A 17,622-nucleotide genomic window follows, 5' to 3' on the forward strand; every position below is an offset into this window, starting at 1 on the left:
ATACTGTGGGCGACTGTGGCTCAAGAGGTAGAGCAGGTCGTCCAATGATCCATGGGTCGGCGGTTCGAATCCCGGCTCCTCCTCCTGTCTACATGTCGAAGTGTCCTTGGGCAAGACACTGAACCCCATATTGCTCCCGATGTGCTGGTTGGTATACCTTGCATGGCTTCCTCCGCAATCGGTGTATGAATGTGTGTGTGAATGGGTGAATGTAATGCACAATCTATGCCTTGGATAAAGGCGCTATATAAATGCACCATTTACCATTTACCATTTGCCTCTGAGTGGAGTAAAAGGTACAGTTCACAAGTATTGAAAAATAGAAATAGGATATCAAGTGGAAGTCATTCATGAATGGTGGCCTTGTGTTGTAACAGCGATGTATTGCCTTATATCAGAACATGGTGCGACAGATAGCTTTCAGCCCCCACAGAGATTGGCAAACAGCACTTCACCTGAGAGCACCTCTTCACTCCCCCCCCCCCCCCCCCCCCCTTTAATATGGAAAATATGAGTGAGTTTGTATTATTGTCGCTCCATCCGTGGAAAGTACCCACTTCTCGCTCCAAGCCGTCAGTCATTCTTTAATGACTGTTCCAGTAAAAGTCCTCGTCCGTGTTGAAACATGGACCATGAGCTCAGGAGCACTGGCATTATTCACCGTCTGTCTGACTTTTTTGTGTCTGACTGTACGGCGTCCAGCGCTTACCTCACCTGTGTGACATCCATACAAAACGAGCATGCACTCGAGTATAGCTCGTCACTTTGCGGGCTCGCGTGAGTTTCATTCATCGAGAATAACGTTGCTGTCGGGCAGAAACTTCTTATCTTATTCTAACTTTTCGTGTGATTATAGCGCCCTACAGCGTCACGCAAAAATATCGAAAGTAGCAGATCTGCAAGCTGGAAACTTGCCACAGAGTGGCGGTGCATTTTGAGCCTGTCCATCTGCTACTTTTGCTTTTTGTACTTTTCTCTTTTTCTCTTGTTTCATTTTTTTCTATATTTTAATCTGATATTCATTTTGTTACTTTTTTTGCAATGTTGTAGCCTCGGAAACCCAGACGTTTTTATTTCCAGGGAGAAAAAAAAAAGTCTGGGTCCGAGTCCACTTCAATTCGGCATAGAGTAGCGCAAACATCGCTCACTCTCTGCTGATTTCTGATCGTCTGCACCTTTGTTAAATTGACACACAAACGCACACATGTACACACACACACTCCTCTCTCTCTCTGTCGCTCTAAGTAATTAGTCTCATGTCGCGCAGCTGCGCATAATTTCTCCCGGCGGATCCTGCCGGGAGCTGCCTATGCCATAAAAAAGCATAGGTGAGTTCCAGGCTAGCAATGTTGTAATCAGATTTTCTTTGTGTTTTTGAAAATGCAATTTTTTTTTAAAGTTTTTCTTAATTAATAAGAATAACTCTCCAAACAGAGTCTGAGTGATAGAGTACAACACTTAATTATCTTCATGGCTAGACTGGGGTAAAAGGCCCTCCGGCTAAAATTCTCCCCCCACAAAAAAAATCATAAATAAACAAACAAATGGTAAATGTCACCAAATGTTATTTCAGCACATTTCCTGGCTCCCACTATTACAGTACATTGCTCAATGCTTCATTTGATGGTCTCATCTCCTCGAGGTCTAGTTATTACGCCAACAGGATACTGGAGGTTAGTTGTTGTGTTGTTTTGTTTAGTTTTGGTCATCCTGGGAGACAACAATGAAATTAGACGAGTCTACCTGGTACTACATTGTTACGCAAAAGTATTAACCCATTTTGACCTGAAAAAAAGTCTTCTTTTTTCTTTCTTTCCTTTCTTTATTCGTTTATTTAGTCGGGACAGTGTATATTAATGAACATTACATTAAAAATGCAGTGTAAATATACCAGATTTAGCAAAACATGCTCATTTCCATCTGCAGTCCCCAGACATCAAACATCAAACAATACAAACAGGACTGACATACAGGACATAGCATATACACACTGTGTATGCTATGTGCCATGATGCCAGTGTCTGGACATGAGGCCAGTGTCTGGACATGAGGCCAGTGTCTGGACATGAGGCCAGTGTCTGGCCATGAGGCCAGTGTCTGGCCATGAGGCCAGTGTCTGGACATGAGGCCAGTGTCTGGACATTATGAGGCCAGTGTCTGGACATTATGAGGCCAGTGTCTGGACATGAGGCCAGTGTCTGGACATGAGGCCAGTGTCTGGCCATGAGGCCAGTGTCTGGACATTATGAGGCCAGTGTCTGGACATTATGAGGCCAGTGTCTGGACATTATGAGGCCAGTGTCTGGCCATGAGGCCAGTGTCTATATGAGGCCAGTGTCTGGACATGAGGCCAGTGTCTGGACATGAGGCCAGTGTCTGGACATTATGAGGCCAGTGTCTGGACATGAGGCCAGTGTCTGGACATGAGGCCAGTGTCTGGACATTATGAGGCCAGTGTCTGGACATGAGGCCAGTGTCTGGACATTATGAGGCCAGTGTCTGGACATGAGGCCAGTGTATGGACATTATGAGGCCAGTGTCTGGACATGAGGCCAGTGTCTGGCCATGAGGCCAGTGTCTGGACATTATGAGGCCAGTGTCTGGCCATGAGGCCAGTGTCTGGACATGAGGCCAGTGTCTGGACATTATGAGGCCAGTGTCTGGCCATGAGGCCAGTGTCTGGACATGAGGCCAGTGTCTGGACATACTGTATGAGGCCAGTGTCTGGACATGAGGCCAGTGTCTGGACATGAGGCCAGTGTCTGGCCATGAGGCCAGTGTCTGGCCATGAGGCCAGTGTCTGGACATGAGGCCAGTGTCTGGACATGAGGCCAGTGTCTGGACATACTGTATGAGGCCAGTGTCTGGACATGAGGCCAGTGTCTGGCCATGAGGCCAGTGTCTGGCCATGAGGCCAGTGTCTGGACATGAGGCCAGTGTCTGGCCATTATGAGGCCAGTGTCTGGACATGAGGCCAGTGTCTGGCCATGAGGCCAGTGTCTGGACATGAGGCCAGTGTCTGGCCATGAGGCCAGTGTCTGGACATGAGGCCAGTGTCTGGCCATGAGGCCAGTGTCTGGCCATGAGGCCAGTGTCTGGCCATGAGGCCAGTGTCTGGACATGAGGCCAGTGTCTGGACATTATGAGGCCAGTGTCTGGACATTATGAGGCCAGTGTCTGGACATTATGAGGCCAGTGTCTGGCCATGAGGCCAGTGTCTGGCCATGAGGCCAGTGTCTGGACATGAGGCCAGTGTCTGGACATTATGAGGCCAGTGTCTGGACATGAGGCCAGTGTCTGGACATTATGAGGCCAGTGTCTGGACATGAGGCCAGTGTCTGGACATGAGGCCAGTGTCTGGACATGAGGCCAGTGTCTGGACATGAGGCCAGTGTCTGGCCATGAGGCCAGTGTCTGGACATGAGGCCAGTGTCTGGCCATGAGGCCAGTGTCTGGACATGAGGCCAGTGTCTGGACATGAGGCCAGTGTCTGGCCATGAGGCCAGTGTCTGGACATGAGGCCAGTGTCTGGACATGAGGCCAGTGTCTGGCCATGAGGCCAGTGTCTGGACATGAGGCCAGTGTCTGGACATGAGGCCAGTGTCTGGACATGAGGCCAGTGTCTGGACATTATGAGGCCAGTGTCTGGACATGAGGCCAGTGTCTGGACATGAGGCCAGTGTCTGGACATGAGGCCAGTGTCTGGCCATGAGGCCAGTGTCTGGACATGAGGCCAGTGTCTGGACATGAGGCCAGTGTCTGGACATTATGAGGCCAGTGTCTGGACATGAGGCCAGTGTCTGGCCATGAGGCCAGTGTCTGGACATTATGAGGCCAGTGTCTGGACATGAGGCCAGTGTCTGGCCATGAGGCCAGTGTCTGGACATTATGAGGCCAGTGTCTGGACATGAGGCCAGTGTCTGGCCATGAGGCCAGTGTCTGCTGAGGCCAGTGTCTGGCCATGAGGCCAGTGTCTGGCCATGAGGCCAGTGTCTGGACATTATGAGGCCAGTGTCCGGCCCTGAGGCCAGTGTCTGGCCATGAGGCCAGTGTCTGGCCATGAGGCCAGTGTCTGGACATGCGAAAATGCTTCCGTCATAGAATCTGTGGAAACTCTGACTATGAGCAAGCGATAAAGCGGAAGTGAAGGCTCCTCCCCACTTACATTTCGTCTTCACAGTCGTGCAAATTCATCCCAATATAAATAGTATAGGCTAGAAATCATCTAAGCACAGCTTGCTGCTTAGCAGAAACATACAGCTTCCTTACTCGGATTTTGAGATAGTTCAAGACGATATAGCATATAGTTAATAGTTGTCTGGCTATGCGAGACTAATGTTGAACCAATGAAAAATAATAACTACTGTATCCATTGGTTATTTTCTTCCTGAAAAGTAACAGTTTTGGACAAGGTTTCAATTCTGCCTGTGACAGCTTACAAACTCAATTGAGGTGATCGGTGGTCGTTGTTGCATCCAGGCTTTTCTAAGCATTTAAAGCTGTGAAAATCCACGCAGACACATCGTTGGCGTCAGGGCAAAAACCTCCCATCTCCATATTTTAACTTTTTGTGTTTTTTCGTAAATTAATGAACCCGGCGGAGACGACATACAGTTGGGTGCCACCGATATTGTCCCTTATCATTTGACCCATTTAGGCCTGACCTCAAAATTTTAAAAAATCCTTCTAAATCCTCCAGTTTTCTGAAATAAATATTTTCACGATTTTTCAAAAATAGCAGACCTACAAGCTCGTAGCGCGCCACTCGGTGGCGCGCTATGAGCTTGTAGATCTGCTATTTTTCAATAGCTAAATTATAACAATGTTAAAACACCAAAAGGGGTTCCCGCCCAAAATGGGTTAACTGTCCTTTTGCGCAGATCACGCAAACATCAGCAAAAAGAAAAGGACAATATCGATGGCCTCCAACTGTACAACGCAAGAAGGCACTCACAAATGTACGTGCGAAATCACACTCCTAGATACACGTGCATTCGCTTGCTCATAACACCGAAAAATGCAATATACACACACACCTCAGCCACGCGTGGGCGAGCGCATGCACCCACCTCTGATCCCACTGTGCAGATACAGTCATTAACAGCCATTCATACATCATTGGGGTGTTAATGTCTTGTCTCATCAGTGCATTATTGTTGTCATTAATTAAATGGCCTTGTCCTTTGATACTGTGTGATGTTTATCCATGTTGCAACATCACTGACGATCTAAACGTGAACAGGTGAGGTGCCACAGGTTGAGCTAATGAACAACTCCTTTCATTTACATTATGGACTATACTGTGGACTACAAAGTACATATAACCAACGTATAACCAGCTCAGTGGCCTTGTGGTTAGAGTGTCCGCCCTGAGACTGGGAGGTCGGGGTTCAATCCCTGGCCGGGTCATACCAAAGACTCTATAAATGGGACCCAGTGCCTCCCTGCTTGACACTCAGCAATGCATCAAGGGTTGGATTGGGGTTAAGTCCCTGCGACATACTAGCGTCATGTCCAGGGGGTGTACTTGTACATCAAGCTGCCTCACGCTACAGAAACAGGAGATAGGCTCCTGCCCTATGGGCCTCATGGCTCAGCAAGGCTACTTACTTACTTACAAAGTACATGCAATTTGTACTAGTATTTGTACTGTAAGTAAGTATAAGCCTTGCCGAGCCATGAGGCCCATGTAGGGCAGGAGCCTATATCGACATGTTCCCATAGTGTGAGGGTGCTTGATGCACAGTACAGTACAGTACAGTACAGTACAGTACAGTACAGTACAGTACAGTACAGTACGGTACGGTACGGTACGGTACGGTACAGTACAGTACAGTACAGCAACCTCCTAGTCTCAGAGCAGCCACTCTAACCACAATAGATTTTCAAGCATATACAAATGATATATATATATATATATTTTTTTTTATATATATATATTTTTAACACCAACAAACCCATATACAAACGTTTATATATATGGGTATTATGGGCTTAACCCTTCCATTGTGTTAGGGTCATTTTTTTACCCGTTTTCAAGATTAAATAGGTAAAAAATTGTCTTTACATTTCTTTTTTGGAACAAGGCTTTATGATATCCTCAGAAACAACATAGTTTAAGTCCACATTATATTCTGACCCCTCCACGAAAAGGCCTAGCTGTCCTGACCCCATATCCATCATTTATACATTATGGATAATTAGTGTTGACTTAAACTGTTATTCGTCTCAACTGCTTAAATTATCACCATTTTACTTAATTATTTATTAAACTGTGGTGTTTCGGGTCAAAATGGACCCGTATACATTTATGTCAGGAAAGAAGGTAAAACGTTATTTAAACCCAAAACCCAAACTGTAATTTACTCCTAGTTGCAAATTAAATTGAGGACAAGTTTCTCTCTCTCAGAATATCTTAATAATAAATGCACGTCTGTACGTGTGTGTGTGTGTGTGTGTGTGTGTGTGTGTGTGTGTGTGTGTGTGTGTGTGTGTGTGTGTGTGTGTGTGTGTGTGTGTGTGTGTGTGTGTGTGTGTGTGTGTGTGTGTGTGTGTGTGTGTGTGTGTGTGTACGTCTGTAATCCACGCAACTCAAGAACCGTTCGCCCCACAGACTTCAAACCCGGCACACATATTCCACACCACCACAGGGAGTGCAGTGCCCGGTCTTGAGTCGGTTGGATAAACGGTTTTCCACAACCAGGGATGCTTCGGAGGGGGGGATAAGGGGCCCCCCTAAGCCCCCCTCCAAACAAGCCCAATTGACTGCATTTCTAAACCAAGATGCATTAGCCCCCCCCCCCCCTCTAAATAGCCAGCACCCCCATAGCACCCCCAGTCACAATTTTCTGGAGCTCTCGCTGTCCAGAACTGCCAGAAAAGTCTCTGGTCAGGCCCCCACACCTGTCCAATTTCCAGGCTCTGCCTGAGCCAATTGATTGCAATGGCAACCCCCACACCTGGCTTTTGATTAGTCAGTCCACTTTTCACAGTCAGTTTGCACTCTTCAGACATTCTCCACAGAAGTTTACTAATGACATGGACTTTCCACAATCGCTGAATCATTATTTTTTTGAAGTGTGTTATAATATTAGTAGGTTATTGCCAGATAACATCATTATCTATTGTCTTCATTATAATTAATGTTATGAGTGAATAGAGCACCAAAGTCCTGACGTCACTTTCAGTAGAGGGCACCAACACACAGGTTTATAGGTTTTTTATTTGTATTGAAATCTCCATAGGGCGATTTTATGTCGCTTCATATAAGAACTGTGTTTGAAAAATAAACCGACCACCCCGGCCTTTTCACTCATATGGATATGAAGCATCGACTGAAGGTGGAAATGTACAAATATACCCAAAGAGTAACAAAATAAGCGTTAGAAACGAGCCAAACAACCCAGAGACTACATTTCCGGGTAGGCTGCTTCTGCCCGCAGCCCGTCGCACAACAGAAACTGAACGTTAATTACGTTTATTTTTATTTTTATTTCATTGATATATAATGTATCGTGGTTAGTACGAGTCGAGTCACCACCAGCTGAGCTTACGTCAACGAGGAATCTCGCAATATGTTGACAGCTGGGCGTGACGTATATGCTCAGCGACATTGCATTCATATGTAGTTTCAAGGCTTTTGCGGTCACATTAATTCCATTTTCTCTAGAAACTGGCTGTATCAAATATGAATGGACATCATTAACGACTCACAGCCACTCCCCTGACGGAAACGCCGGGGTGGTCGGTTTATTTTTCAAACACAGTTCTTATATGAAGCGACATAAAATCGCCCTATGGAGATTTCAATACAAATAAAAAACCTATAAACCTGTGTGTTGGTGCCCTCTACTGAAAGTGACGTCAGACTTCGGTGCTCTATTTACATCTGCAACACGAATCCCTAACACCAACACAAAATAATATTTAAATAGTGTTTACATGGATATCAATGCATATACCAAGTCAGCTATGAGGTGGGGCCGTGGGGGACAATTCCATATGACAATTTCACCGGCACCGGCACCGTTGGCCTGCAGGTCGCTGCCAAACTGTGCACTCACACTCCCTGGATGCCAAAACCTCCGCCCAAAGTTTCCAGAATGGCCTGTGATAGCGCCACCATGAGGCCGATTTTTGCTAAAATCTTATATTACTCCTACAGATTAAATCCATACATCACGCAAATCGGTACACACTATCTCTATCATGTGACCATCGCGGATCAGTCCGATTTTGCATATTCCATCCCAAAGGATTACCTTCCAAATGCCTCAAATCATGAACACAGTGGGCGATTTCTGTGATTTCTGTGATTTTTTTCTGTGATGTGCTCCGAGGAGCAGTTTTTCTAGTTTGTCATAATATGCATGGATCTTGATGGAAGAAAATCATCATAAGATTTATACAGCTGCTTGCTTTGCCAACATGTACACTATACCTTGTTAGTACGAGAGAAAAAAATGTTAAAGGATGATGATGCCCCCTTGATAACCCTGCCGACATGCCTGCACTCGCATACTTCTCCTCAGAAACAGTGGTGAAATAAGTACTTTTTTCCCTTTTTGAGTGGTGCTAGCCACTCCTATATGCAGCTATGTGTGTCCCTATACGTGTCTAGTCTGTGTCCGAGCACGAACAGCTGAAACACCTCGCTAATACCACTGGATGGCACTGTTGAGTAGCGACACACACACACACACACACACACACACACACACACACACACACACACACACACACACACACACACACACACACACACACACACACACACAGGCCAGGGAGGAGGGCTAGTACAGTACAGTACAGTACAGTACAGTACAGTACAGTACAGTACAGTACAGTACAGTACAGTACAGTACAGTACAGTACAGTACAGTACAGTACAGTACGGGAACCCCTTTTGGTGTTTTAAAGCATTATGTTACACTTTAGCTGCCGCGCTACGAGCTTGTAGGTCTGCTATTTTCCAATAGCAGACCTACACACAGGCCAGGGAGGAGGGCTAGTACAGTACAGTACAGTACAGTACAGTACAGTACAGTACAGTACAGTACAGTACAGTACAGTACAGTACAGTACGGGAACCCCTTTTGGTGTTTTAAAGCATTATGTTACACTTTAGCTATTGGAAAATAGCAGATCTACAAGCTCATAGCGCGGCACAGACGAGCTTGTAGGTCTGCTATTTTTGAAAAAACGTGAAAATGTGGCGTAAATCTTTCAATATATATATTCTTTCAGAGCGAACGTTTTTAACTCAAATCTTTGCTCAGGTCAAAATGTGTTAAGAAAAGGTATCAACACCACAATGTAGAAATATTCTGTGACGTAAAAGGCCTGTATTGAGAAATATACTTTTTTGTATTGCCAAACAAATTATAACAAATTGTGCTGCGTTGTGAGCTTTTAGATTAATTGTACGTATAGTTACTTTCCAGCCATGCTTAGAGCGGAGTGTATAGTCTGGAAGGTTACCAAACTGTGCTCCCAATTTGATGGTCCACTAGATCCATGATGTGATAGTGTAGCGTGGTGGTTCCTATAAGCAGTCATTAGTGGGTGAGACCAGACCAGTGCATCATTCTTTTTCGACATGTGAACCGGGGCCATCTGTTTGAAGGAACCGCCCTGCATTCTGGCACGATGCGTGCATCATTGCCTCACATCCTGTGATCTGATTGGATTTGTATTAACCCAATTTGATCTGAGATCAGATTCTAAAAACGTCTTCTACATCCTGACAGTTTTCTGAAAAAGCTTCTGTGTCAGTCGTTCTTCGATTTTTCAAAAATAGCAGACCTACAAGCTCATAGCGCGCCACTCGGTGGCGCGCTATGAGCTTGTAGATCTGCTATTTTTCAATAGCTAAAGTATAACATAATGCTAACACCAAAAGGGGTTCCCGCCCAAGATGGGTTAAGAATGTAAAAGCACAAACAAGTATAGAATCATGATGACACCAAATCCCAGAAGGGAGCACTTTATAAATGCATTACTGAAAAGCCCTTTATTTGTCAAAGTGGTCCTCAGTGGAAATAAAGTAATCTCTGGAAATAAACAAATGACCAGATAAACCTGCCATTCCCTGTTGCTGCTCCACGCCCGTGCTTCAAACTCCCCCTCTTAACCCATTCCCTGTTGCTGCTCCACGCCCGTGCTTCAAACTCCCCCTCTTAACCCATTCAGGCCTGACGTCGAAATTAAAAAAGAAAAAAAATCTAAATCATGACAATTTTCTGAAAGATTTGAGGCACATTTTAACGGTTTTTCAAAAATAGCAGACAAGTTCATAGCGCACCACTCGGTGGCGCGCTATGAGCTTGTAGATCTGCTATTTTTCAATAGCTAAATTATAACATAATGTTTAAAACACCAAAAGGGGTTCCCGCCCCGTGTGAAACCAGCAACACTCACCCATTTTTTTTATTTTTTAAAAGGTGTCCATTTTCAATGTATCTTCGTGTATTGGTCCTCATAATGTTGAGTTATGAGATGCCAAAATGTCTGTCTACTTGAAACTACAGCCTTGTACTTCCTTGAAAGTTAACTAAGCCATTGTGTCTTTATATTTAAGTTCATTGCATTCATAAAACAAATAATAATAATAACATTCGTAAATAAGCCACACTGATGGCTGCCTGCCTGCTGGTAGGCAGGTTTCGGAACTATTCACAGACCTCCTCTGTGTCACGTCGTGAGACAGAAATGGTGCACGTCATCTCAGGAGTTATTGTGTACTGGTGAAACTTTAAAGATGGAGTGCCATCTTGTATGATAAAGGGGGAGGGGTTAGGGGCGGGGATGATATTGTGATGTCACTACAGATGTCATTTTAGAGTCTATTAGAGTAATGTTAAAGGAGCATTCAGTGATTTGGGTGATTTGGAAAACCACCCAGTCCGCCCCGGTAACAAAATGTGCACATGCACGCTCTACAGTGGGGGGAAGTGCAACAGGCCAACAGCATGTGCACCAAGGCCCGCCCCCACTCGATCATGATTGGAGGAAGGCCCCTCTCATCCTGATTGGTTGAAGGCTTTGCCACCCGCCACCAAAACTGAAACTAGAGTTTTTTGACCCCAGGGGCTCACTGGGGACAGGGAGGAACTCCTTATATGGTCAGCACACTCTATAGTAGGGAGGACTATCCAGAAAGTGATATTTGAATTAAGTCAAATCACTGAATATACCTTTAACTCCATAGACACATACAAAACAGAAAAAGTACAAAAATCACGGCACTCCATCTTTAAATTTCCCCTGTTTTTTGTTTGTTTGTTTTTCTCCAATAGGCACTACCACAGTATGGATGAGTTCAGCCACTATGACCTGTTGGAGGTGGCCACCGGCCGCAAGGTGGCAGAGGGACACAAGGCCAGCTTCTGTCTTGAGGACTCCACATGTGACTTTGGTCACCTGAAGCGTTATGCCTGCACCTCTCACACACAGGTAAATGATTACCAGAGGATATCGTCGCAGCCTGTCGGGCAGAAACCTCTTATCTCCATATTCTAAGGGCTCCATCTTGCGCCAATCTTATCCCTTATCCCTAAATTTACAGCCAATCTACAGCCAATCTACATCGAGACGTTGTGAGCTTGTAGATCAGTTATTTGAACTATTTTAAAAGGTTTTTTTTAAATAGTAAAAAATGGCAAATAAGTTTAGGGTTAAGGGTTAAGGTGTGGCACAAGATATAGCCCTAAGTCTTTCTGTTTTTTGTCGTAAATGAAAGCCCTACTTGATATTACCGATATTGCTTAATAATGCGCTGGACATGATCAGCAGTGGAAAGAGGAAGGTGCTGGAGCAATCTGTGTTTTTCTAAAACCATTTTTATAAACATGGTTAATATGACATATGGTATAGTGTTATTTCTTCATTCAGAGCATGCCAACACATTACACATAGCATAAGAGAGGTGATGGAGCAATCGGTGTAAATGTACGACAGCTATAATTTCAATAAACATGGTTATGACATGGCGTTGTAGACACTACGTGTAAGTGTAGGTTCTACCGTAGTAGAAAGGGCTGCGACGGAGAGCAGGTTTATGTATCGAGCACTGATCCATTTCCGGTTGCCGTAGTGTAGCCGACTCGCTAGTAGCTAGTGTCGAAGTGTCCTTGAGCAAGACTCTGAACCCCTAATTGCTCCCAATGTGGAGGTTGGTACCTTGCATGGTTTCCTCTGGCATTGATGTATGAATGTGGGTGAATGTAATGCACAATCTATGTAAAGCACCTTGGATAAGAGGCGCTATATAAATGCAACATTTACCATACAACAACGTTCACAAACGTATCAAAAGCAGCAGATCTGCAAGCTCGAAATGTGGCGCAAAGCGACACGTTTTGAGCTTGTCAATCTGCTATTGACATCATATAGGCGAATACTGTGGCTATTGCTTATACGACGAAGTGTGCAGGTCTTAGGTGGTTAAGTGATAGAAGGGAGAAAGTTCCTTGGACGTTCATTTGACGCACCTGTTTGGGAAACGTTGCTCTAAACAAGCCAGAGGCAGAATGCCTCAAACCTCATGAAGTCATTGTGAATGTGCTTTTCCACATGTTACTAGTATGTCTGTGTGTTCCTCCAGGGTCTTAGTCCAGGCTGCTACGATACCTACAACGCTGACTAGTATGTCTGTGTGTTCCTCCAGGGTCTTAGTCCAGGCTGCTACGATACCTACAACGCTGACTAGTATGTCTGTGTGTTCCTCCAGGGTCTTAGTCCAGGCTGCTACGATACCTACAACGCTGACTAGTATGTCTGTGTGTTCCTCCAGGGTCTTAGTCCAGGCTGCTACGATACCTACAACGCTGACTAGTATGTCTGTGTGTTCCTCCAGGGTCTTAGTCCAGGCTGCTACGATACCTACAACGCTGACATCGACTGCCAGTGGATTGATATCACCGACATCCAGCCAGGAAACTACATATTAAAGGTAAGAACTTCTGAACGTTGGGTGTGTGGAGAGCACAAGGGGCACTATACCCCTGTGTGTGTGTGTGTGTGTGTGTGTGTGTGTGTGTGTGTGTGTGTGTGTGTGTGTGTGTGTGTGTGTGTGTGTGTGTGTGTGTGTGTGTGTGTGTGTGTGTGTGTGTGTGTGTGTGTGTGTGTGTGTGTGTGTGTGTGTGTTCAAGGTTCTTTATTATTTGTCTCCCGAGGAAGAAATTTGTCTTAGACAAAGGGCGAGCATAAGGACATAAGACATAAGGGCAAGCGTAGCCCTTATGCCCATGTCGCCGCAGAGCAGCGCCAATCAGTGTGTTTGTGTGTGTGTGTAATATATATATATCTCTCATTTGATATTAAATTAATCAGATCGCCACTCTAACCACATTCAATTTGGGCCATATGTCATTATGTGTCATGATCGCCAAAGGTTTTCAAATATAAACACAAGAACATTCAATAATAGCAGATCTACTTATTTTGGACTTCGCTATTATCTACGAGTCCTTGGCATGGAAAAGTTTTGGGGAGCCCATCAGGGTCTAGCTGTTCCACCAAAGATAATTGATTGTGACTCTGCGACAAAGCAGAGGCGGAAACTTTCTGCAGAGTTTTGACATTTGCCGCCGTTCCTCAATGACTCTGCAAAAGCTGTCACGGGTCTTGACTTGATTGAAGGATTAAATAGCCACAATATATGCCATTGTATTCTCAGGCCACGCTTGAATGACACATAAAGTTTAATGCATGGACCAGATCAATGCCACACAATGCGCCTCATACCGTCAATGTCGGCTGGAAAACCTGTATGTCCAGAAAGCTTATACAGGAAATGGGAGAGGGAAAAAAATAACCTATGTGTTCCATGTGTCCAATGTATGTCATGATTTAGTCACAAGCTCTCGTTAAAGGACCACTTCACCATTTTTCAACCTAACTTCATATAATTGGTCCTCGGTAATGCTCACTATATAAGATGGGAGGAATACTGTATATTCAGTCTTAAGTCTCCAAGGAGGCCTGTTTCAAAAATGTTCGGACTAACGGGACTTCGGATCTATGGGCAGTTCCCGATATCATCGGTCATTCCAAACAAAAATCGGTGAATGAGGTGATAGCCCCAGAGTGAACGGACTTGTCTGACAGTTAAAACAGAGATGTGTGTCGGAGTCCGCAGACAGCTGATCACTGTTGTAGTTTAGAAACCTTTAGAAAACTACACACCGCGGTGATGAGCTATATCACCTCAAACTGGAGCCTTAATGAGACACAGTGAGAAAACGGGAACCCCTTTTGGTGTTAGCATTATGTTATGCTTTAGCTATTGAAAAATAGCAGATCTACGAGCTCATAGCGCGCCACCGAGTGGCGCGCTACGAGCTTGTAGGTCTGCTATTTTTGAAAAATCGAAGAACGACTGACATAGAAACATAGCTTTTTTCCGAAAACTGTCAGGATGTAGAAGACATTTTTAGAATCTGATCTCAGGTCAAAATGGGTTTAATGGCTGTGGTTCTTTAATGCTTTTAATCGGTGTAATATTTATAAAACCTACACATACTACACATAACCAGTAACCACACACAGCTAGAGCTTGATGGACTATTTTGGCTACTATTTTTGCATGACTCTTGTAAGAGTGAAAAAAAACAACAAAAAAAAACATTTGAAGTTGAAATATGGAGATACAGGGTATTCTGGCCGACAGAAGCAATATCCACTGCACTCCCACTCCTTTGAATCCTATACATGCAGTGTGCAGTCTTTCAACCAAGGAGAATCATAGCCCAATTCATGTTGAGAGAAAAAAAACACTCGGTTTAAGTATTAAGCCTTTACAATGAGTGGAGCTGCTTCTGTAGCCTGGGCTCTCAATGTCTCTACAGCTCAATGACGCTTTGATAAAACACGTCATTGTCCTCCTGGATGACCCTGTGACCTCGTCCAATTCCAAAACGGACTCCAAAGGCTCTTTTTCGACTGCGAGATCAGAGTGAGCTAATATTTCACGGCATTAACTGCAGATTTGTTTCCGTACGCTGTGGCGTACGCTGTGGAACGATATGGGTACCTCACGATACCATATCTGTGGCGATATTAGGTCCTCGATAATCTCACAAATATCACAATATTCAAAATATTGCAATATTGTGATATTAAATATATTGCAAGAGATTTCATCAACGATATATCACGATATCTGTAACTGAAAATGAAAAGATAACCATAAAAGGCAAAAATATGTATTTATTCCAAAATCTTCACAAACTGGCCATAAAGTACATGAATCTTGCCTCCTCCAAACAGTGCAACTTGTCCACAACTAGTCTGTCCACAACAATGGGTAGCCTATACTAACTAATCAATATCATGATATCGGGAGGACGATACGATATATACTGTATATCACAGCGATATATAGCGCAATATCGATATATCGTCTCACCCCTAGTACCTATGCACCTACGCAGAGTTCTATGAATTCAGAACCTATAAGCCTACTGTATGTCGTTGCTGTCGGGCATAAACCTCTTATGTCCATAATTTAACTTTGTCTGTTTTTTTTATTTGAATCCTGCAAATAGCATATCTCTATAAAACAAGCTCATAATGCGTCACGTTGCAACACAGACATCCACGGGTTCTGAATAGTTCTGTATTGCTGTTCTCATTTCAATTGTGCCTTTTCCTGTGCCCCCCCCCCTCGTGCAGCTCCAGGTAAACCCCAAGTACCTGGTACTGGAATCAGACTTCACCAACAACGTGGTCCGGTGCAACATCCACTACACAGGACGCTTTGTCACCACAAACAACTGCAAGATAACACAGTGAGTACGAACCGACAAGCCGCAGCAGCCATTATACCAACACAATGGGCTATGTATGCACACAGAATAACGCTTCCTATGCTTCCAGGCCCCTTCCCTGCTGGTGTTACCAGTGATACTGATTAAAAGGAATTGTCTGCCACAAGGTGGTGACAGAGGCCAGTTAGCTATGGGGCGACTGTGGCTCAAGAGGTAGAGCAGGTCGTCCAATGATCCATGGGTCGGCGGTTCGAATCCCGGCTCCTCCTGTCTACATGTCGAAGTGTCCTTGGGCAAGACACTGAACCCCAAATTGCTCCCGATGTGCTGGTTGGTGCCTTGCATGGCTTCCGCCGCAATCGGTGTATGAATGTGTGTGTGAATGGGTGAATGTAATGCACAATCTATGTAAAGCGCCTTGGATAAAGGCGCTATATAAATGCACTATTTACCATTTACCATTTTAGCTGTGCCAGGCAGAATACGGCAGATTACCATGTTAGATTACCATGTTTTCACATCCAGCTTAGTCACTCGCAGACCTCCATTGTAAGAAACGGCTTGTGTTAGCAGTAGCTCACGCTGTTTATCTTTCGGAATATGTCAGGAGCGATGCGATCACAAATCACATCCAAACCTTGGATGGATGATCAAAACCACGGACAGCGCTCGTAGTTTCAGATATAATAGCCATAGAAGATACTACTTTGAATGGAGCTCATGGGGCTGTGCGCAAACATCCTGGTGCTGGGGGGTGACGAAGGCGATGCCTAGCAACTGGGCCAGTGTTGAATGTTGATTTTCAGAGAGACAAGTACTTGTCTCGAGGCAAGTACTTCTGACGGAGAATAGACAACGGTTGGATTTTAAATGACGTAATATTCCGTCAAAAGCAATTCATGTGTTATGGCTCTGTTCCATTTACTTTACTTTTTTAATTTCAAGGACCCCCATAACATAAATGGAACCGAACCATTTGGTTCCATTTGTACACTCTCAGAGTTACAGACCTATTTGGAACACACTCAGGGACATTTTGTTTTGTATTCCGTGAGGAAAGGATAGAGTGAGAGGCTAGAGTGGGAGCAAATGGAAGATATAGAAAAGAGGTTAAATAGAACAAATAAAGATGTTGTTGAACAACGTTTTGAACATCATGCAGGTGTGTGTGTACATTGTTATTTTGAAACGTTAGCATCATATGCAGGTGGGGGAAAAGGTACTGTAGCAACAGGTAGTTTCTTTGATCATTGCCAGGCAGGCATGGCTGATCTCTGTTGCTGCACTTTGCTCTACTCAGAGAGGGTGATCAGATTGGCTCCATGTTCAGTAGAGGGCTGAACTTTACATAATGTTCTTCCACTCCCAGCAAGCCAAATTACATCATGATGACCTCATGATGACGTCCTCTGGTGACGTCCAGGACAACTTCACCAGTTATGATGTGACTTAAGAAGTTCATCTGGCCTCGATCAGACTCTCTCGGATTCATCCAGGGACGTCCGTCTTAGTGGGCAGAATTTATGTTGAAATCAGGTGATATTCTGGGACAGATCTGACTAGTCTTGGTTTGACTTGACCTGGCCCCAATCGAGACGTCACAAATTCTGCCAGGTCCTGACCGTGTTTACTGGGCTTAAAATGTCATGTGAAAAGCATGTGGTGACTTCATATGTATGGAAGGGCACCATTTGCACCCTTCCTAACGAACCAACCAGGTCAGCAGTGACAAGCGATTGAGTACAAGTGGAAGTGGAAATTGGCAGGGAAATTGCGAGGGGAAAGGGGAAAACTAACTAAGATGTGGGGTTGCGGAGGGGACACTTAAAATATCAAAGCGCAGATTGGGTTC

At 44.6% G+C, this 17,622-nt stretch overlaps 1 protein-coding gene across 2 annotated transcripts in view; it reads left to right on the forward strand.

Annotated features, from left to right (window-relative positions):
• LOC306920857 (lysyl oxidase homolog 1-like) overlaps nucleotides 1–17,622 on the forward strand; it is a 63,729-nt gene that overhangs the window by 43,273 nt on the left and 2,834 nt on the right. For both annotated transcript variants that reach the window (XM_079497801.1, XM_079497800.1), the window contains 3 exons: nucleotides 11,298–11,454; nucleotides 12,857–12,952; nucleotides 15,676–15,791. In XM_079497801.1, the coding sequence (XP_079353927.1) occupies nucleotides 11,298–11,454; nucleotides 12,857–12,952; nucleotides 15,676–15,791 (369 nt within the window). The remainder of the gene's footprint in view (nucleotides 1–11,297; nucleotides 11,455–12,856; nucleotides 12,953–15,675; nucleotides 15,792–17,622) is intronic.

This window comes from Electrona antarctica, assembly GCF_951216825.1.
Source record: "Electrona antarctica genome assembly, chromosome: 3".
Taxonomy (NCBI): Eukaryota; Metazoa; Chordata; class Actinopteri; order Myctophiformes; family Myctophidae; genus Electrona; species Electrona antarctica.